The sequence below is a fragment of the Agelaius phoeniceus genome, chromosome 13, assembly GCF_051311805.1.
Source record: "Agelaius phoeniceus isolate bAgePho1 chromosome 13, bAgePho1.hap1, whole genome shotgun sequence".
NCBI lineage: Eukaryota > Metazoa > Chordata > Aves > Passeriformes > Icteridae > Agelaius > Agelaius phoeniceus.
In genome coordinates, this window is record NC_135277.1 from 1,120,890 (window position 1) to 1,140,955 (window position 20,066).

At 58.0% G+C, this 20,066-nt stretch overlaps 2 protein-coding genes across 2 annotated transcripts; both read right to left on the minus strand.

The window, feature by feature from the left end:
- Positions 1-1,218: 1,218 nt before the first annotated feature.
- GLCE (glucuronic acid epimerase) lies at positions 1,219-9,880 on the minus strand. The gene is made up of 5 exons (XM_054642265.2): positions 9,535-9,880; positions 8,933-9,029; positions 7,627-8,140; positions 5,610-5,846; positions 1,219-4,733 (listed from the first exon to the last, which is right to left on the minus strand). The coding sequence occupies exons 3-5, from the start codon at positions 8,126-8,128 to the stop codon at positions 3,709-3,711; spliced, it is 1,764 nt and encodes a 587-aa protein (XP_054498240.2). The 5' UTR covers positions 8,129-8,140; positions 8,933-9,029; positions 9,535-9,880; the 3' UTR covers positions 1,219-3,708.
- Positions 9,881-10,932: 1,052 nt separating this feature from the next.
- On the minus strand, positions 10,933-19,947 carry NOX5 (NADPH oxidase 5). The gene is made up of 15 exons (XM_077185633.1): positions 19,632-19,947; positions 19,316-19,466; positions 18,190-18,400; positions 17,616-17,898; positions 17,083-17,236; positions 16,235-16,407; positions 15,623-15,805; positions 15,052-15,184; positions 14,506-14,648; positions 13,988-14,083; positions 13,283-13,776; positions 12,630-12,714; positions 12,346-12,445; positions 12,074-12,240; positions 10,933-11,223 (listed from the first exon to the last, which is right to left on the minus strand). The coding sequence occupies exons 1-15, from the start codon at positions 19,749-19,751 to the stop codon at positions 11,092-11,094; spliced, it is 2,625 nt and encodes an 874-aa protein (XP_077041748.1). The 5' UTR covers positions 19,752-19,947; the 3' UTR covers positions 10,933-11,091.
- Positions 19,948-20,066: the final 119 nt, after the last annotated feature.

The window sequence follows — 20,066 nt, forward strand, 5'->3', positions numbered from 1 at the left end:
GAGCCGGGCAGGGCTGGTGAATTCCCAGCTCTATCCCGAACTTCAATCCCACAGGAAAGTCCTGGGAATTCCTGGGAATTAACCCCTTCCTGCCAGCACTGGGACACAGCTTTTCCCTGGACACAGCTTCCCGGTGCTCTGGAATTCCGCTCCCACCTTCGGGGATGCTCCAAGGCTCTTTTCAATCCCAATGTGCCAAGGAGTGGGAATCACTTGGGAGAATCCCAGAATATTTTGGGTGGGATGGGCAGGGACACCTTTCCCTATCCCAGGGTGCTCCAACCCAGCCTTGGACATTCCTGGGATCCAGGGGCAGCCACATCTTCTCTGGGAATTCCATCCCAGCTGGGAATTCCATCCCAAGGTCCACTTTTCCAGCCATTCCCTGTGTCCTGCCCCTCCCTCCCTGATCCAAATCCCTCTCCAGCTCTCCCTGGATTCCCGGAAGGGGCTCTGGGATTCCCTGGAGCTGCATTTCCCCATTCCCAACATTGGGATATTTTTAGTGACCGCTCGATTAAAATCCTCATTTAACAATTCCCAAAAGATTCCAAACAAGCTGGAATAATTCCCAGCAGGAATCCACCGCTTGTGCTCCTTCCCTCAATCACCAAACCCTTAATTAATGTGAAAAATCCACATTTTCCCACTTTTCCAGAAGAAAACCTCCTTAAAACCACGACACCTCAAAGCCACCACCGCAGGGAAAAAACTTGGAATACATCTGGAAAATAAAATACTTGGAAAATCCCAGAATAAGGAAGACATCCCAAGGTTTTGGTTTGTTTTTTTTTTTTCTTAAGATAAAAAAATTTATTTCCCAGTCTTAGAAAGCTTTCCAAGCATTCCCAATGTCCCATAGAAACGTAGGAGAACCTCTTCCCGCCAAAAATTCCGGAGGGGCGGAATACAAAACTATCCTGTGCACATTGTGCTTAAAGGAGCGCCCTGCCCGGAGCATCCTGTAAACAAATTATTGCATATTTTCCATCGGGATCCTCGGGAAAATCCCGGGAAATCCAACAAAATCCCAGCCAAGCCACGCCTGGGGAGGAGAACGGGAATGAGCGGCTTCCAGGGAATGCCCGGATTCCAGGGAATGCCCGGATTCCAGGAAATGCCGGATTCCAGGGAATGCCCGGATCCCAGGGAATGCCCGGATTCCAGGCAATGCCCAGATCCCAGGGAATGCCCGGATCCCAGGGAATCCCGGATTCCAGGAAATGCCGGATTCCAGGGAATGCCCGGATCCCAGGGAATGCCCGGATTCCAGGGAATGCCTGGATCCCAGGGAATGCCCAGATCCCAGGCAATGCCCGGATTCCAGGGAATGCCCGGATCCCAGGGAATGCCTGGATCCCAGGGAATGCCCGGATCCCAGGGAATGCCAGATTCCAGGGAATGCCTGGATCCTGGGGGGGGGGGTTGTGCTTGTGCTGCTGGGGTGGGGAGCCATGGAGAGGGGATCCCATGGGAAGAGCCAACGGATCTCCGGGTGAAAATCTGGGATTGAAGCTGATCCGGGTCCCAAAGATCTCTGGGGGCTTGAAGGTGGAAATGAACAAAGAAATCCTAAACTGGAATGAATTCCAAGAAGTTCTGGGGATTGGCTCCATGGCCAAGGGTCCTCTTCCAATGCACAACGGAATTTAAGGAGTATCAGGAATTCCCCATGGATTCTCCATGGAATTGCAGCCTCTGGTGGGGATTCCTGGAAGCTCCGCCTGTGCTAAGGCCACCAGAAGGTGATGGAAGGACAGGAGGGGCAACCTTGGAATGCTCCATCCCAAACTTCCAGCGGCATCCATGGAGAAAGAATCCCACGGGAAGAGCCCATGGATCTCCGCAGGAAAATCTGGGATCAAAGCTGATCTTGGTCCCAAAGATCTTTGGGAGCTTGAAGATGGAAAATGAAGAAAAAGATCCCAAACTGGAATGAATTCCATGAAGTTCTGGGCACTGCCGGCATGGTCAAGGATCCTCTTCCAATGCACAATGGAATTTAAAGAGTATCAGGAATATCCCCATGGATTCTCCAAGGATTTACAGCCTCTGGGGATTCCTGGAAGCTCCACCTGTGCTAAGGCCACCAGAAGGTGATGGAAGGACAAGAGGTGGGACCTCAACCTTGGAATGCCCATCCCGCGCTTCCGAGCTCTTCCAGAGCGGGAAAATGGGCCATGCTCCAACCCCACCATCAGCATCAATTCCCAAAAAACCCAACCAAGAGGAATTCTGGCCTCTGTAAGGCACCAACACCATCCTGGAGCAGCATCCAAGGAGGCTCTCTGGCTTTTCCAGCCGGGAAAACAATGGAAGGAACCCGCGGAGGGAGGATGGAGCGGATTTTTGAGCAGGAATCCCGGGTTTGGGGTGGGTTTGTGTCTGCTGGGTTTCCATGGGCATGGAAAAAATTCCCCTCTACTACCTTTGGTATTGGAATTTCTCCTCTGCCATCCATGGGATGGATGGATCCGACCGGAGCGCGTGGATTAAAGCCGGGAAAAGGTCGCTCCGAGATCGGTGAGAAATGAAGGAAAAGCCTCAAAAAGCAATAAAAAGATGGAGATGGGTGTTGTCCTTGTGCCCAGGATTTTGGGATTGGGATCAGCTCCAACGTGGAATGGGAGCAGTGGGAATTCCCAATGTCCATCCTCGATTTTGGGATCAGGCAGCCGGTGGGATCATGGAATCATGGAATGGTTGGGTGGGAAGGACCTTAAAGCTCATCCCATTCCATAGGGACCTTCCACTGTCCCGGGCTGCTCCAAGCTGGCCTTGGGCATTCCAGGGATCCAGAGGCAGCCACAGCTCCTCTGAGAATTCCAGCCCAGGGAGAGCTGGAAAAACCTCTGGGATGGAACTGTTAAAATGCTGGATGGGCTGGAGCAGGAGAAAAATGAGAATTCCCGAATTCTTGCATTTCCTGAGGAACTCCAGATGAGCTCCGCGTCCCGCTCAGCAATTCCCGGAAACGCCCCCAAAGCTCTGAGGAACCTCCCAGATGGAATTCCAAAATCCCGTAGAAAACACAGAGCTCCAGGAAAAAGGATCCCAGCTCTGAGGGGATACCGGTGACAGGGATAGGGATCCCAGCTCCGAGGGAATTCCAGTGACAGGGATAAGGATCCCAGCTCAGAGGGGACACCAGGACAGGGGATCCCAGCTCCAAAGGGACACCAGGATAAGGGATCCCAGCTCCGAGGGGACACGGGTGCTGGTGGCCCGGGGCTGTGTGCTCCAGGCTCCCAGTTGTGCTTCCATGATGCCGGGCACGTGTTTTCCATGAAGAAACCCTCCAGCTCCAGGATCTCCAGGCAGAGAACTGGCAAAAAACTCCCAACTGCGGATTTGTCATCCCGAAAAAGCGAATCCCTAGGAAACCCCCCCCCACTTTAAAGCCACGCTTTGCACTCCCAGGCTCCGAGTGATTCCCGTGGACGGCGCTCATCCCACGGGAGCTGCTCCAACACGGACACAAAATCCCGGTTTAGGAGGCCCTGGATGAGCTCTCCAGGCAGCGACCGCGCTTCCAAGACTTCTATGGCTTCTGCAAACATTTTCCTCGGAAAAGGAAAAACCAATCCCAACAAAACCCAACCTCAACGCGGGAGAGAGCGTCCCGATCCCAAACCCTCCCCGGAGCAGTTTTAAGGCCCGCGATTTTGGGAAGGAGCCGTCGGAACGGCGGGGAGGACGGGGAGGAGCTCAGTTGTGCTTGGCCCGCCCTCCCCGCAGGTAACTCTTCCACCTCTTGACGAAATCCTTGAAGACGGGCGCGTCGTCGATGGAGCCCAGCAGCTGCAGCTGGTTGATGTGCGTGGTGTGGTAGTCCCAGCGCGCCAGGTTGGGCGCCGTGCCCAGCATGAAGTGCCGCAGGTCGTAGATGGTGCCCGAGCCGGTGTCGAAGAGCGGCAGCATGGCCTTGAGCGACTCCATGCCGCGCTCGTAGAGCAGCCGCGCCTCCTTGCCCAGCTTCTCCCCGGCCGTCTCCTTCAGGTCGTAGAGGCCGATCAAGGAGTACATGAAGCCGTTGAGCACGAAGGAGCTGGGCGTGGTGGGGTACTCCTCGTACCAGTCGTGCCGGTTCATGAACACCGCCTTGACCCCGCGCTGCTCCGCCGGCAGCTTGAAGGGCGCCGTGGCCCGGAGCGCCGCGCCCAGGAACGCCGGCTCCTTGGTCAGCTGGTAGGCCCTGACCAGCGTGGACATGGCCTGGCCTTGCGCCATGGCCGAGTACCAGCCCGGATCCAGGGATTTGAAGCCTTCCCCCAGCTTCCTGGTGACCATGATGGGCCAGCCGCCGCGCTCGTCCTGGTTGCGCAGCAGCCAGCGGCTGGCGGCGAAGAAGGCGGCCATGTGGGCGGTGGCCGAGATGGTGACGTTGTCCAGGAAGCCGCGGCCTTTGGCCACCAAGCGCAGCACCCTCTTGGGCATGATCTTGGTTTGCTTCACCGCCTTGGTGTTGGAGAGCCCCACGCCCTTGCGCAGATCCGTCAGCAGGTCCCGGGTGAGCGTGCTCCAGCTGCTGCGCGCTCCGATGCCGTAGAAGATGTCCCTGTCCCTGAGGGCGATGAGCTGCGTGCTGGACACGTAGTGCACGGTGAAGAGCTGGTTCCTCTCCGTGGTCTCCAGCACCACGGACACGCTGCCGTTGCTCAGCAGCTTCAGGTCGAAGGAGATGATGAAATCCCGGCCGTTGTTGAGCTCCAGGGAGATGCCCTCAGAGCTTTCTGCAAAAGCAACCCCGGAAAAGGCTCGCTCAGCACGGAAAGATTCCCGTTTCCAAAGGGTTGGAGCGGATTCCAGAGGCCATCCCCGCTCCCAGGAGGGATTCCAAAGCTTTTAGAGCAGCCCTTCAATAATTCAACGTTTCTGGGCTGTTTCACCTGATTGGATCGGGAATGAAGGATAAGGAATGAAAAGGATGGAGAATGGAGGACTGGGAACAAAAAGGATGGGGAATGGAGGATTGGGAACGAAAAGGATGGCGAATGGAGGACTGGGAACAAAAAGGATGGGGAATGGAGGATTGGGAATGAAAAGGATGGAGAATGAAGGACTGGGAACAAAAAGGATGGGGAATGGAGGATTGGGAACGAAAAGGATGGCGAATGGAGGACTGGGAACAAAAAGGATGGAGAATGGAGGATTAGGAATGAAAAGGATGGGGAATGGAGGACTGGGAACAAAAAGGATGGGGAATGAAGGAGTGGGAATGAAAAGGATGGGGAATGGAGGATTGGGAATGAAAAGGATGGGGAATGAAAAGGATGGAGAATGAAGGACTGGGAATGAAGGATAAGGAATGAAAAGGATGGGGAATGAAGGACTGGGAATTAAAAGGATGGGGAAGGAAGGACTGGGAATGAAGAATTGGGAACAAAGGATTGGGAAGAAAAAGGATGGGGAATAAAAAGGATGCAGAATGAAAAAGATGAAGAGTGAAGAGGACAGGAAATGAAGCATAAGGAATGAAAAGGATTGGGAATGAAGGACTGGGAATGAAAGACTGGAATCAAGGATTGGGAACAAAGGCCAAACAAAACCCCAGCACCCAACAATTCCCACTCCCTGCCCCACCACCCACCGGAATTCCCACCACCCACCTGGGCAGGAGAACTGCTTGACCCCGGTGAGCCGGGTCTTGTCCCAGACGGTGGTGAGGGAGCAGCCCTTGGGCACCGTCCATTCCCCGTTCCCGTTCCCGTCCCCCGCCGTCTCGTACACCTCCACGTGCGGCGGCTTCTCCGTCAGGTTCTTGCTGTAGTGGCTCAGCCCGTACTGGGCGATCTGGATGGGGTAGAAGTAGCCCTGGGGGCCCCACTGTGTGGAGAGAGGAACTCCTGCCCGGAAAAAAACACTGGCATGAGCGTTGGAATGAGGGAAAAAGTCCTGCTCTGCACCCCGAAATTCTGGGAGCTTCATCAATGCAGTTGGACGTTAGAGGGAAGTCACAGGGAAGGAGGGCATTGGGCCCTTTCCCAATAAAATCCAGAATTCCATGGTTTCAGCTGGCAGAGGAATCCCTGGCATGGTCTTCCCAACTTTTATGGAATTGTGGAAAGGCTGGGTGCAAGGGAACCTCAATCCCACCCCATTCCACCCCTTCCAAGGGTAAGGCCACTTCCACCATCCCAGGGCACTCCAAGCTGTCATTGGACATTCCTGGGATCCAGGGGCAGCCACAGCTTCTCTGGGAACTCCAGCCCAGCCCGGAATTCCTGCCCCATATCCCATCCACCCCTGCCCTCTGGCACTGGGAGCCATTCCCCGTGTCCTGTCCCACCCAACCCATCCCTGACAATCCCAAGGCCCGAGGTGCCACCGCTAAACCCCATTCCTACATTCCCAGCACCAAATCCAGGTCACTTCGCGCTTCCAGCACATTTTAAGGAGGACTTCCTGCTGATTTTCATGATCATCCCAACCCCAAAAAACCTTCTACTCTGCTGATGCCCCCGGCACTGTCACAGACCTTGCCAGTGGCATCCCCATTCCCACATCCCCACCAGAACAGCCAGGTCACTCTGTACTTCCAGCACATTTTAAGGATCATCCCAATCCCAAAAATTGCTGGGAATCCTCTGCTTTCCCAGCAAAACCCAAGTTCCACACCACTGATGCACCTGACCCTGTCACAGACCTTGATGGTGCCACCCCCATTCCTACATTCCCATCACCATATCCAGGTCACTTCACACTTCCAGCACATTTTAAGGAGCACTTCCAGCACATTTTAAAGAGCACTTCCAGGATATTTTCGGGTTTATCCCAATCCCAAAAATTCCTGGGAATCCTCTGCCTCCCACCTACCACACCGCTGACACACTTGACTCTACCGCCATTCCCATATTCCCACCAGAACATCAAGGTCACTCTGCACTTCCAGCACATTTTAGGGATCGTCCCAATCCCAAAAGGATCCTCAGGCTCACACCTTCCACATTGCTGATGCACTTGACCCTGTCATGGACTTTGCTGTGCCACCTCCATTCCCACATTCCCACCAGAACATCCACGTCCCTTCGCGCTTCCAGGAGATTTTACGGAGCACTTCCAGCACATTTTACAGAGCACTTCCAGGAGAGTTATGGGATCATCCCAACCTCACAGACTCCCCCAGGGGAATGCCCAGGCCCTCATCCTCCATGCCACTGACACACTTGACCCTACCACCATTCCCACATTCCCACCAGAACATCCGTGTCTCTTCGCACTTCCAGGAGATTTTAAGGATCATCCCAACCCCAAAAATTCCCGGGAATGCCCAGGCTCACACCTTCCACCCCACTGACGCACTTGGCGGTGTCACCACTCCCATTCCCATCCAGGTCACTCTGCACTTCCAGCACCTTTTGCAGAGCACTTCCAGCACATTCTACAGAGCGCTTCCAGGAGATTTTAGGGCTCATCCCAACCCCAAAGACTCCCCAGGGGGAACGCCCAGTCCCTCACCCTCCACGCCGCTGATGCACTTGACCCTACCACCATTCCCACATTCCCACCAGAACGCCCAGGTTCGCTTCACACTTCCAGCACATTTTACAGAGCACTTCCTGCACGTTTTACGGAGCACTTCCAGGAGATTCTAGGGCTCATCCCAACCCCAAAGAGGTCCCTCACCCTCCACGCCGCTGATGCACTTGACCCTGTCGCGCAGCTCCACGTTGTAGCCCTCGAAGGACATGAAGACGCCGTCGGGCCGGTACGGCGCGCGCTGGGCGTACACTTTGGAGTAGCTGTGGGAGAACTCGAACCTCTCGCCCCCGTCAGCCTGGGCGATGCGTCCGTACACCTGGAAGTACTTCTCCACCCAGCTGAAGGGCAGGAACACCTCGCTGCCCTCGCGCCGCCCCTTCACCGTCTGCTCCTCGTTGATGACGCAGTCGATCTCCTCGTAGCGCGGCGCCGCCGCCGCCCTCCCGGCGCTTCCCGGCATTCCCGGGGCTCTGGGGGCGTCCTGGGGCGAGGCCTCCTCGCTGTCGGGAATGCCGGGGTGCTCCGGGGGGCCTGGAGCGGGCTGGGGGCGATGGGAGCAGCGGGTCCAGAGCAGCAGCGAGAGCAGAGCCAGGAGGGAGCAGAGCACCAGGAGCGCCTTGGAGCTGAGGCGGGCCAGGCAGCGCATGGTGCTGCATTCCTGGGAAAAACAATGGGAAAAACGGGATCAGGAGAGGGATTTGGGGTGTTCCTGATGGGAATGGTCAGGGTGATGGGGTCAGGCAGCGCATGGTGCTGCATTCCTGGGAAAAACATGGAAAAACAGGGGAAAAACGGGATCAGGAGAGGGATTTGGGGTGTTCCAGATCGGAACAGCACCCAGGCCAGGCAGCGCGTGGTGCTGCATTCCTGGGAAAAACAATGGGAAAAACATGGAAAAACAGGATCAAGAGAGATTTGGGGTGTTCCAAATGGGAATGGCACTCATGGTGCAGAATTCCTGGGAAAAACAGGGAAAAATGCAGAACAACAGGACCAAGTGAGGGATTTGGGATGTTGCTGATGGGAACAGCACCCAGACCAGGCAGTGCATGGTGCTGCATTCCTGGGAAAACAGGGAAAAACATGGAAAAATGGGATCAGGAGAGGGATTTGGAATGTTCTGGATGGGAATGGTCAGCACATGGTGCTGCATTCATGGGAAAACACGGGAAAACATGGGAAAACATGGGAAAATGGGAGCAGGAGGGAGATTTGGGATGTTCCGGCGGGGAATGTCACTCATGGTGGAACATCCCTGGGAAAACCATGGAAAAACAGGATCAGGACATGGATTTGGGCTTTCCTGGATGGGAGTGGTATCCCTGTCCAGGCTCAGTGCCAACATTCCCAGCAATCAGGGAGATCTGGGTTCCAAGCTGGGACAGGAACTCCAGAGATCCCAGCAGAGCCGGGAATAAACAGGAATGGGGAAAAGCAGCTTTGCTCTTACCTTAGGGAAAGGGAATTCTGGGAATTCTTGGAATTCTAACGCATCTCGAGCTTCCAGAGGCAAAAATCCCGGGATTTACAGATTCCTCTTGGGATTCCTGCAGGGAAAACCGGGGAAAATGGAGCTGGAGCAGCCCCAGATGGAGCTTTTACTAGGAAATCCTGGTACTCCCAGGAAACTCCTCCGAATTCCAGGAAAATCCTGACATTCGCAGGGAAATCCTGGTATTCCCAGGAAAGTCATCTGATTCCCAGGAAACGCTTCATAATTCCAAGAGAATCCTCAGGGAATTCCAGGAATTCCGGATCCCATATTCCCGAATCCCAGAGCCGCGATTCCTGCACTCCACATCCCCCCAGCCCATATCCCGCATTTCCGCGCATTCCCGCATTCCCAGCCCGTATTCCCGAATTCCCAAATTCCCACCGCTCCCATTCCCTCATTCCAGGCTCCGGCAGCAACCCCGAGGCGGCCCGAGCACGCCCAGCCCGGGTAACCTCGCTGCCCTCTCCCTCTCCCGCTGCCATGATTCCCACCATTCCCGTCATTCCCATCATTCCCGTCATCCCGGGAATTCCCGGGAATCCCGGCCCGCTCCTCACCTGCGCCCAGGGCCTGGCGGGCGGCGGAACCCCCGCGCGGGGCAGCGGGGGGAGCACGGAGGGGCCGCGCCGGGGCCCCGCCCTCGCGCGTCGCGGCCAATGGGAGAGCGCGGGGGGCGGCGCGAGCACCGGGCGCCAGCCAATAGGAAAGCGCGGCGCGGCGGTGCCGCCGCCACAACGGCGCCGGGTAGGGTAGGGCGGGGCGGGGAGGAGGCGCCGCCGCCCCGCCGGCTCCGGGGGCACCGGGAGCGCTGCGGGCGCCGCTCGCACCCCCGCGGGGCCCCGGCACCGCCGCAGCCCCCGCTGGCACCGGCGCGGCCGGGGGGGAGCGGCGGGAGCGGCCCCGCCCCGGCTTCCCGCGAGAGCGGCGGCGACCAATCAGAAGCGCGCGTTTAAGGGGCGGGGCTTCCGGGAGGAGCGCGTCGCTGATTGGCTGCGTCAGGCCCCGCCCACAGCGCGGTCACGTGGCGAGGCCGCGTGAGGCGCCGGCTTTGATCGCGATAATTAACGGGGATTAATGAATAATTAATGAATAATTAATGAGTAACTGATGAAAGGGACCGGGAGAGCGGGGGGCTGGGAAAGCGGCTCAGGGAGAGCGGAGGGGGGGAGCGGCTGCGCCGGGGGAGGTTTGGGAACGTTGGGAAAATTCCCACCTGGAAAATTCCCACCTGGAAAAGCTCCAGGCATGGAGGAGCTGCCAGGCAGGGCTGGAGTCACATCCCGGAGGGATTGGAGCCCTCTGGATGTGACACTTGGGGACAGCAGACTGGTTGGAGTCCGGGATCTCCAAGGGCTTTTCCAACAGAAACAATTCCGTGATTCCAAACAAATTCCATGATTCCAAGATCCTCCATCCCTAAAAACCACCCAGCTCGGGATAAACCCAACAGAACCCGGATGAACGTGATTCAATCCCAATCCAACACTAACCCGGGAATTCTGTGCCTTGCCCACCAGGAGCTGCTGCTTTGGAGCAGATTCCACGCCTGGAAAAGGGTGGAAAATCAGGAATTCCAAGCGTGGACTTGTTATCCACAGCCTCAGCAGCTCCTGATTCCTGGATTCTCTTGATTTACCAGGCAACCCAATCCAAATCCAGCACAGATTTCGGGCTGGAGGGAGTAGCATCTCTCATGCACCAATTCCCATCCCAGTTTTTCCTTGGTTTTGCCAAGGAGCTGGAATTGCTTTTATGAACCCCAACATTCCCATCTTTCCCCCAATTATTCCTCAGATCCAAAGGAAACTTTCCCATCTTTTCCTGATTTATTCCTCAGATCCAAAGGAAACATTCCCATCTTTCCCTGATTTATTCCTCAGATCCAAAGGAACCTTTTCCATCTTTTCCTGATTTATTCCTCAGATCCAAAGGAACCTTTTCCATATTTTCCTGATTTATTCCTCAGATCCGAAGGAAACTTTCCCATCTTTCCCTGATTTATTCCTCAGATCCAAAGGAAACATTCCCATCTTTTCCCGATTTATTCCCGCGGTCCGCAGGCAGCATTCCCAGAGCCCCGGCCGCAGGGATCCCGGCTGGAATTGCGGCTGCTCTCAGAAGGTCTCGCGGTGGAAGCGGAAGCCGAAGCGGCGGCAGTGCCCGCGGATGACCCGCGCCAGCCCCGCGGAGCCGCTCAGGAACACCCGGACGCTGCCGCGCCGCTCCGCCGCCACCCGCCCGAACACCTGGAGCGGGAATCGCGCCGGGATCCGGGATCCGCCCTTCCCCGCCCCTTCCAGCATCCCCTGATCCCATTCCATCATCCCTGGGGCTGGACGAGGCAGCTGGAATGAGGTCACCTTTGGGGCCCCTTCCAACCCAAGCCATTCCATGATTCCATTCCCCAATTCCCTGATCCCATGATCCCATTCCACAATGTGACCCAGATCAGAGGCTTGGAGTGACATCATCTTCCCATTCCCTCCCAACACATTCCCTGATTCTCTGATCGCATTCCATGATCCCATACCATGATTCCATGATCCTGTGATCCCATTCCCCGATTCTCTGACCCCATTCCCCAATTCTCGGATCCCATTCCATGATCCCATTCCCCAGTTCGCCGATCCTATTCCCCAAGCTCTCTGATCCCATTCCCGGATTGTCTGATCCCATTCCCCAGTTCTCTGATCCTATTCCATGATCCCATTCCCTGATCCCATTCCCCAATTCTTAGATCCTATACCACGATCTCATTCCTTGATTCCGTGATCCCATTCCCCGATTCCATGATCCCATTTCCCAGTTCTTTGATCCTATTCCCCAGTTCTCTGATCCCATTCCCTGATCCCATTCCCCGATTCTTGGATCGTATTCCACAATCTCATTCCTTGATTCCATGATCCCATTCCCCGATTCCCTGATCCCATTCCCCGATTCCCTGATCCCATTGCCCGATTCTTGGATCCTATTCCACGATCCCATTCCCCGATTCCACGATCCCATTCCCCGATTCCCCGCTCCCTCCCTTAGCCCCGCTCCCCCTCTCCCCCCGCCCCAGCGTTCCCGTTATTCCCTGTATCCCGGCTCCCTGACCTTGTCCCAGTCGGGGCGGCCGGGCTGGGTGCGGCAGCGGAGCCCGGAGATGGAATCGCGCTGCTCCCGGGCCGCCAGCAGGTCCAGGGCCAGCTGCAGCCCCAGCGCCTTCACGTCCCCCTTGCCCAGCGCCGAGGTCATGTACAGGTGCAGCTCCAGGAACTTCCCTGGCAACCCCAGGCATTCCAGCTGCCCGCCGGGATCCGGCCCGCTCCGGGGCCTGGATTGGGCTGGGGGTTTTCCCGGGAATGATGCCGGGTGCTCCCGCTCACCTCCCGGCTCCAGTTCCGCCTGCTCCGCCTCCAGCTTGGCCAGGAGGCCCAGGAACCACTGCAGGTGCTGCTGGTCCCGCGTGATCCAGATGAAATCCACCTGGCAGGGCGGGAAAGCCTCGGCTTGGGATCTCGCCGCATCTTGGCACCAGATCCAGCCCCCATTCCCAAAGTTTTCCCGGATTTGAGGGATGCTCCCAGGCTCTCCACCCCAGCACCCTGCAGCCCCATCCCAGGCCAAGCCTGGATCCCACATCCCCTCTCGCTCCTGTTCCCGTTCCCACCTTCCGGAGCGTCATCTCCTCGTCCTGCCGTTCCTCGCTCCAGGAGAAATGGCAGCTGGGGCAGCTCTGCCTCCGCCGCCGGTACCTGCATGGGGGAGTGGCGGTTCCTGCTCATTCCTTCCCATTCCTGCTCATTCCTGCTCCTTCCTGTCCCTTCCTTCCCATTCCCGCTCCCTCCTTCCTTTTCCTGCTCCTTCCTTCCCATTCCCGCTCCCTCCTTCCCGTTCCTGCTCCTTCCTTCCCATTCCTGCTTCTTCCTGTCCCTTCCTGCCCCTTCCTTCCCATTCCCGCTCCCTCCTTCCTTCCCATTCCCGCTCCCTCCATCCTTCCCATTCTTGCTCCTTCCTGTCCCTTCCTGCCCCTTCCTTCCCATTCCTGCTCCCTCCTTCCTTTTCCTGCTCCTTCCTTCCCCTTCCTATCTTTTCCTGCTTATTCCTGGTCCTTCCTTCCTTTTCCTGCCCCTTCCCTCCCGGTGCCTGCCCATGGCCAAGCACCTTTCCTGCGGCCCAGATTCCCAAGGAAAATCCTGGCACCGAGGCAGGCCCCACCTGTGGCCATGGGAATGAATCCCAAGGATCAAGGATTGGATGACACCTCCACCCAGGCACGCATCCCAAATCCCTGGGATGTTCCCAGATTCCAGGGGGACCCACCGGATCATGATGCTCTGCAGGATGGAGGCGAAGGGGGTGATCCCGATGCCGGCTCCGATGAGAACGGCGTGCTCCGAGGTGAAGATCCGCCGGCTCGGGCTTCCGTAGGGACCGTCCAGGAAGCACTGGGACAGATCCAGCAGTTCCAGGGTCAGATCCAGCAGTTCCAGGGGCTGGAGCAGCTCCCGGGCAGAGGAGAAGGGCACAAAGGGGATCCAGGAATTTGGGATCCTCATGGGGTTTTGTATGAGCAAGGAATGGCTGGGAAGGATTGGAGTTTTCCAGCACAGGGCAGGGTTTGGATCAGCCTCAGGTGGGATCATCCAGGCACAGGGATACAGGGATGGAGCAGCTGGGAATGGGCATGGGGTGGACAGGAATGGGGATGGGATGGTGGGAATGCTGATCCCAGCCCATTTCCTGGGATCCAGGGAAGTTGGGAACATCCTCACCTTGACGCTGCAGCTCCGCTGGGTCTCCCCAGGCCCGGCGCCCTGCAGGAGAGGGGAGCAGTGACCATCCCCCTTCCCAAGCACTCCCAAAATTCCCTGGATTTGGGCATTTTCCCACTGGGCTGCACACGCAATTCCAGCTGTCAATGCCACAATAACATCCAAGGAGTTTCTTTCCAAAGAGGAGCTTTTTAAGGAGCTTTATCCCATTTGGGATCCCGTCCCTGTCCCCTGGGATCAGGGCAGGGCTCACCCCCTGCTCCGGGTCCTTTCCTGGGAAAGCAGCTCCAGAGGCTCGGAACGCCGTCAGCTCCACGGCTCCATCCCTGCCAGAGGCCACGGATCCTTCCTGGGAGCCAAGGCTGGAATCAGCACTGGGATCACCTCTCCTGGCATCTGCTGGGCCTCCAGCAGGGTCACAGGAATTCCCATTTCATGGGGCACAAAATCCCATCAGTCCCAAATCCTACCATCCCATCCATCCATCCATCCATCCATCCATCCATCCATCCATCCATCCATCCATCCATCCATCCCAAATCCCATTCAATGGGGCATAAAATCCCATCAGTCCCCAATCCTACCATCCCATCCTTCCATCCATCCCAAATCCCATTCCACAGAGCACAAATTCCTATTTCCTGGGACACAAATCCTTCAAGGCTGAACAAGCAGGGAATGCTCATCCCGAGGGATTCCCCAGCTGGGATGATCCCATGGGATCCACTCCACTTCCGTCCCTTTGCTCCGATCCCAAACTCACAATCCCACCTGTTCCCAGTGCCGGCTCCTCCGCTCCCTGCAGCTCTTCCCGGGCGGATTTGGCTCCGGGCCGTGCAATTCCAGCTGCTGGAAGTACTCATAGAGCTTGGTGGTCCATTGGCCCCGCGCCCGGATGTGCAGCCAGAGGGTTTCTGTGGGGATCAATCCCAAAATCCTGGAATTCTCTGGATTGGGAAGAACTCCAAACCCAACTCATCCCATGGAACCGCCTCCCATACCCCGGCTTGCTCCAAGCCCCATCCAAGCTGGAAAAATGTTTCGCCATGGGCATGGAAAACAGATCCTGGGGGTGGGAAATGGGTCCCAGGGAGGGAAGACAGATCCCAGGGATGGGAAAAGAGATTCTGGGGGTGGGAAACAGATCCCAAGGGTGGGAAACAGATCCCGGGGATGGAAAACATTCCAGGGATGGGAAACAGATCCCAGGGGTGGCTCACAGATCCTGGGGATCAAAAACAGATCCCAGGGGTGGGAAACATTCCAGGGATGTTAAGGGGAAACATTCCAGGGAGATTTTCAGGGAGCAGGAGGAACCTGGCTGCTCCGGGGCGCTGCTGATGGAGAAGGGGTGCCACTCGTAGGCGGCGATGGCTGGGACGTTCAGGTACACGTAATCCCCCGGCTGGAAGTGGAAGGATTTCGGCCTCTGGATCACCAGGTGCGTCACCTGCAGGAGAACGGGAGCAGGAAAACCGGGAATGTCCAAAGGATACCTCACGCTGGTTTCTGTGCAGCAGAAATTCTGGGTTCTGGCCCCCCCGTTGGGTTTGTTCCCCATTCCCTGCCCAGTTTGGGTTGCATAAAATCCCAGTTCAGACTGGGCTCAAACTACGGGATTTGGGGAAAAAATTCCGAGTTCCGGGAGTTTTCGTTCTGCTCCGGTTGTTCAGTGAGTTTTCATTTGACAAAATAGGGAAAAAGGCTTGGAAATAAAGGAATTCCTTTGGCTTCCCACTGCCACCTCCAGCTTTTCCCTGTTTGTTTATTCCTTCATTCCCAGAGTGCCAGGAGGAGGTGGGAGATGGGATGGTGGGATTTGAGATGGATGGATAGGATTTGGGATGTTTGGGATGTGGAATGTTTGGGATTTGGGATTTTTTCCCACCTTGGAGGGCAGCAGCTTGGCCTCCAGGATGTGCAGATCCCCCGCCCGGCGCCACGCCCAGCCCAGAACCTTCTCCAGCACAAACAGGGAGCCAGGAATCAGGAACCACTTCCAGAAGTGGGGACCGTGCAGGAGCAGCAGGAACCACACAGGGATGTAGGAGAGGTGGCTCCAGTAAAAAACCTGGGAATGGGAATGGGGGTAGGAATGGGAATGGGAAGTGCTGCACCCAAATGGTGCTTCCTGGTGGGGCTGTCTGGGTATCCCAGTGGGAAAAGGCAGCCCAAGGGAATCCTGGAATCTCTGGGATTTGGCTTGGAAAGGACCTTAAACCCACACAGTTCCAATCCCAGCACCTCCCACTATCCCACATTGCTCCATGGACACTCCCAAGGGATCCAGGGGCCTCTCTGGGAATCCCATCCCAATATCCCCGTGGCACTGGGAAACCATTCCCTGGGTCCCGTGGGGAAGCAAATCCCAGGAACCCCAAACCGCGGGTGTGGCGTGCCCAGAGCTCCCACGGGGCAGCACCGGGATGGGCACCCAGGGGTGCCCCCCTTCCCACCTCGGCACCCCCGGCATTCCAGCCGGGAATTCCCATGGGATCACCTCGAAGTGGCCGCCGCGGCGCACGCAGGGGCTGGAGCAGGCGAGCATGGCCAGGAGCAGCGCCAGCAGCGCCAGCCCGGTCTGCGGGGCCGTGCCGCCAACGCCGCCCGCGCCCGGCCGCGCCCGCCGCACGTACTCGCCCAGGGCCCGGAGCCAGTCCCGCCGCGCCAGCCCTGGGGACACGGGCACCGCTCAGCGCGGCCGCGCCACCCCCGCCGGGGGTGGTGGCACGGGAGAGGCACGGGGAGCAGAGAGGGGAGAGCCCCGGCACGGGCTCTGGGATGGGCACTGGGGGTTCCAGGATGTGCGGCACCGCGATTTGGGAATGCGCGATTGGGATCCCGCTCGGGACCTCGGCTGTCCGGCGGGAGCCGCTAGAGGGGGATCACAGCCCGCGGCTGCTGGCCCTGCCCTGCCCTGTCCGGCCCGTGTCCCCTGTCCCTGTCCCTGCCCTCGCAGCCCTCCCGGCACGGCCACCCCTCCTCCAGGACATCCCCCCCGTCCCTGGGCACCCCCTTCCTTCCATGGGATCCCGGGCCACGATCCCCATCCCTGGGCTCTCTGCCCCCGTGTCCCCTGTCACTGACCCCCTGTGCCAGGTGTGCCCCCGTGTCCCCGACCCCCTGTGCCAGGTGTGTCCCCTGTGTCACTGACCGGCCTGTGCCAGGTGTGTCCCACTGTCACTTACCCCCCCTGTGCCAGGTGTGTCCCCGTGTCCCCCTGTCACTGACCGGCCTGTGCCAGGTGTGTCCCCGTGTCCCCGTGTCACTGACCCCCTGTGCCAGGTGTGTCCCCGTGTCCCCCTGTCACTGACCGGCCTGTGCCAGGTGTGCCCCTGTGTCACTGACCGGCCTGTGCCAGGTGTGCCCCCGCGTGCGCGGTCCCCAGGGCCAGCACCAGGTGTCCCACGCGCTCGTGGCCCCGCACGTGCAGCTCCAGCGGGAACAGCTCCGCCAGCGGCGTGGAGCGCAGCCAGGTCAGGGAGCGCCGCAGCATCAGCGCCTGGCGACAGCGACACGGACAGGGCACAGGGCAGGGGACAGCGATGGGGACCCGGGACAGGGACGGGCAGCGGGCGAGGGGAGGGGCCAGGGCACCCGGAGATTCCAGGGAGCAAATGGAAATGAGAGATTCCGGGGCAATGGGAAATGCGGGGAGAGAATGGGAAATTCCAGAGAGAAGGGGAAATGTTGGGGAACAATGGGAAATTCCAGAGGGAAGGGGAAATGTTGGGGGACCATGGAAAACGCCGGGGACAACGGGAAACTTTGGGCCAGCGCCCCTCCTGGCTAACCCGGCACCTTCCCGGCCTTCCCGGCTCCCTCCCCTCGTGTCCCCCCGGTGTCCCCCCGGTGTCCCCCCGGTGTCGCGGGGCACTCACGGCCAGCAGGGCGCAGTTGAGGTTGAGGCTCTGCCCGCAGCCCCGGGCCAGCGCCAGGGCGGGGCCGCGCTCCCGGTGCCACAGAGCCCCCAGGGCGAGCAGGAGCGCGGTGCTGGCGACCCAGCCCCCGAGGCAGCACAGCCGGGCCCGCTGATCCTCGCGGGATTCCCGGGAACAGCGGCACATCCCGGCCCGCTGATCCCCGCCGGATTCCCGGGAAAAGCAGCAGCACAGCCAGGGCTCAGCAAGACTGGGACTGGGGGGCTTCAGCCAGCTGGCAGCACTGGGAAAATGGGAATTGGGGTTTGGATAGGAACTAGGGAGGGGTTTTGGATGGGAATTTGGGGGTGTTTGGATGGGGAATGAGGAGCTGGAGAAGTACCCAGCCCGGGGTGGTACCCGGCCCTGCAGCCAGAGTGGCAGCATCCCTGCATCCATCCCAAAATCCAAACCCTGCACCCATCCCATCCCAACCCATCCCTGATCCAATCCCAAACCTCTCCAGCTGCTCCCAAGCCCACTGTGGGTTCCCCATGGAGTCCTTTCCCAGCAATCCCAGAGTTCCCCTCCCCACCTGATGCTCAGGTTCTCCAGGAGTTCTGGGAACGCTTCCAGCTGCTCCCGGAGCTCCGGGAAGGTGATGGAGCCGCTGTGATCCCGGTCCAGGGCCTGGAGCAGGGCCTGGCTCAGGGCCCCGAGCCGCTCCTCAGGAAGGGCCAGGGAGCTCTCCCGGAGACACCCCTGGAGCACCACCCGCAGCTCCTCGGCATCGATGGAGCCGCTCCCTGGGAACCGGGAGAATCCCGATGTCCCACGGGGCCATAAGGAGTCACCTCCATCCCAATATTCCAGTCCTACAGTCACCTTCATCCCAGTATCCCACAGCCCCATGGAGTCACCTTCATCCCAATATTCCAGTCCTACAGTCACCTTCATCCCAATATTCCACAGCCCCACGGAGTCACCTCCATCCCGATATTCCAGTCCTACAGTCACCTCCATCCCAATATTCCACAGCCCCACGGAGTCACCTCCATCCCGATATTCCAGTCCCACAGTCACCTTCATCCCAGTATTCCACAGCCCCATGGAGTCACTTCCATCCCAATATTCCACAGCCCCATGGAGTCATCTCCATCCCAATTTTCCAGTCCCAATCCAGGAATTTTTCTCGCAGGAAGGAAAAGCCTGGTTGGGTCAGGATCTACTCCCTGGAGAATCAGATTGATCCCAATATTCCACAGTCCTACAGAGTCATCTCCATCCCGATATTCCACAGTCCTACAGATTTTCCAGTGGAAAATCCTGGATGGATCAGGATGTGCTCCCAGGAACCAGGGACGGGATATTGGGAATGGCATCCGGGGGAGGTTCAGGTTGGATATTTGGGAATATTCCTTCATGGAAAGGGAGGCATTGGAAGGGGTTTGGGGTGGGAATGGTTGGACTCGAACTCCGAGGGCTTTTCCAACCCAAATGATCCCAGAATTTCAGGAAGGCGGGATGGGGAGTTGGGATTGGAGAGGAGCAGTTCCTGCTCTCCCCAGCTGATGGAATCCTCGTCTTCCCGCTGGAATTCCCCCATTCCCACATGGAACGAGGGCCGCAGTCTCATCCCAGCCAAAGCTGGATGCTCGGAGAAGACCAAATCCCACAGTTATCCCAAAAAACCCCAAGGAATCCCGTTTTTCTCCTCTCACCGTCCACGTCGTACACCTGGAAGAGGAAGTGGAGCTTTTCCGTGGAATTCCCGCGGAGCAGCCGGCGCAGGGATCCCAGGAGCTCCTCCCGGCTCAGGGAGCCGCTCCCGTCGGAATCGAAGAGCGCGAAAAACCTCTCGGCAAAGAAGGACTGCGGGAAAAGCGGGAATGTTCCCGTGGAGCTGGGAATCGGGAATGTCCCCATGGAGCAGGGAATATTCTCCATGCATCAGGGAATGTTCCCATGGAGCAGGGAATTCCCACTGATCTCTCCCCTCTTCCCACGGATCCCTCCCCTCTTCCCACGGATCCTGACCTCCTTGACCTGCAGGGTGGATTTGAAATCTTCCAGGCTGATTTCCTTCTCCTTCCCAGCGACATTCCCAAATTTTTTGCTCACCCAGCGCAGCCACTCCGTGTCCTCCGCCGCTCCCATGGTTCCGGAGCGATCCCTAAATCCCAACAATCCCTTTTTGGGATCTCCCAGCCTGGTTCCAGAGAGCTCCTGGCACGGAGCATCCCAAAGCTGGATCCTGCAGGGATCAGCTGCATTCCATGGAATCCCAAATCTCCATGGAGCTGCTGAGCCCAATTCCTGGGATCATCATGGGGCCCATGGGAGCATCCCTGGGGATTCCTTTTTCCCAGGAAACCCAAGCAGGGATCATCTCCCATTCCCTCCTTCCTCATTCCCATTCCCTCCTTTCCCAGCCCTCCAAAATTCCTGCAACCCTCCACGCTCCATGAAATC

Coding starts and splice junctions, on each gene's coding strand:
- GLCE (XM_054642265.2), bottom strand. CDS start 8,128: ATGCGCTGCCTGGCCCGCCTCAGCTCCAAGGCGCTCCTGGTGCTCTGC. Junction 5,847..7,626: donor GTGCATCAGCGGCGTGGAGG/GTGAGGGACCTC, acceptor TTTTCCGGGCAG/GAGTTCCTCTCTCCACACAG. Junction 4,734..5,609: donor CAAGCAGTTCTCCTGCCCAG/GTGGGTGGTGGG, acceptor TTGCTTTTGCAG/AAAGCTCTGAGGGCATCTCC.
- NOX5 (XM_077185633.1), bottom strand. CDS start 19,751: ATGGGAGCGGCGGAGGACACGGAGTGGCTGCGCTGGGTGAGCAAAAAA. Junction 17,899..18,189: donor CTGGAGAACCTGAGCATCAG/GTGGGGAGGGGA, acceptor CCATTTTCCCAG/TGCTGCCAGCTGGCTGAAGC. Junction 16,408..17,082: donor GGCACACCTGGCACAGGCCG/GTCAGTGACACA, acceptor CCGTGTCCCCAG/GGCTGGCGCGGCGGGACTGG.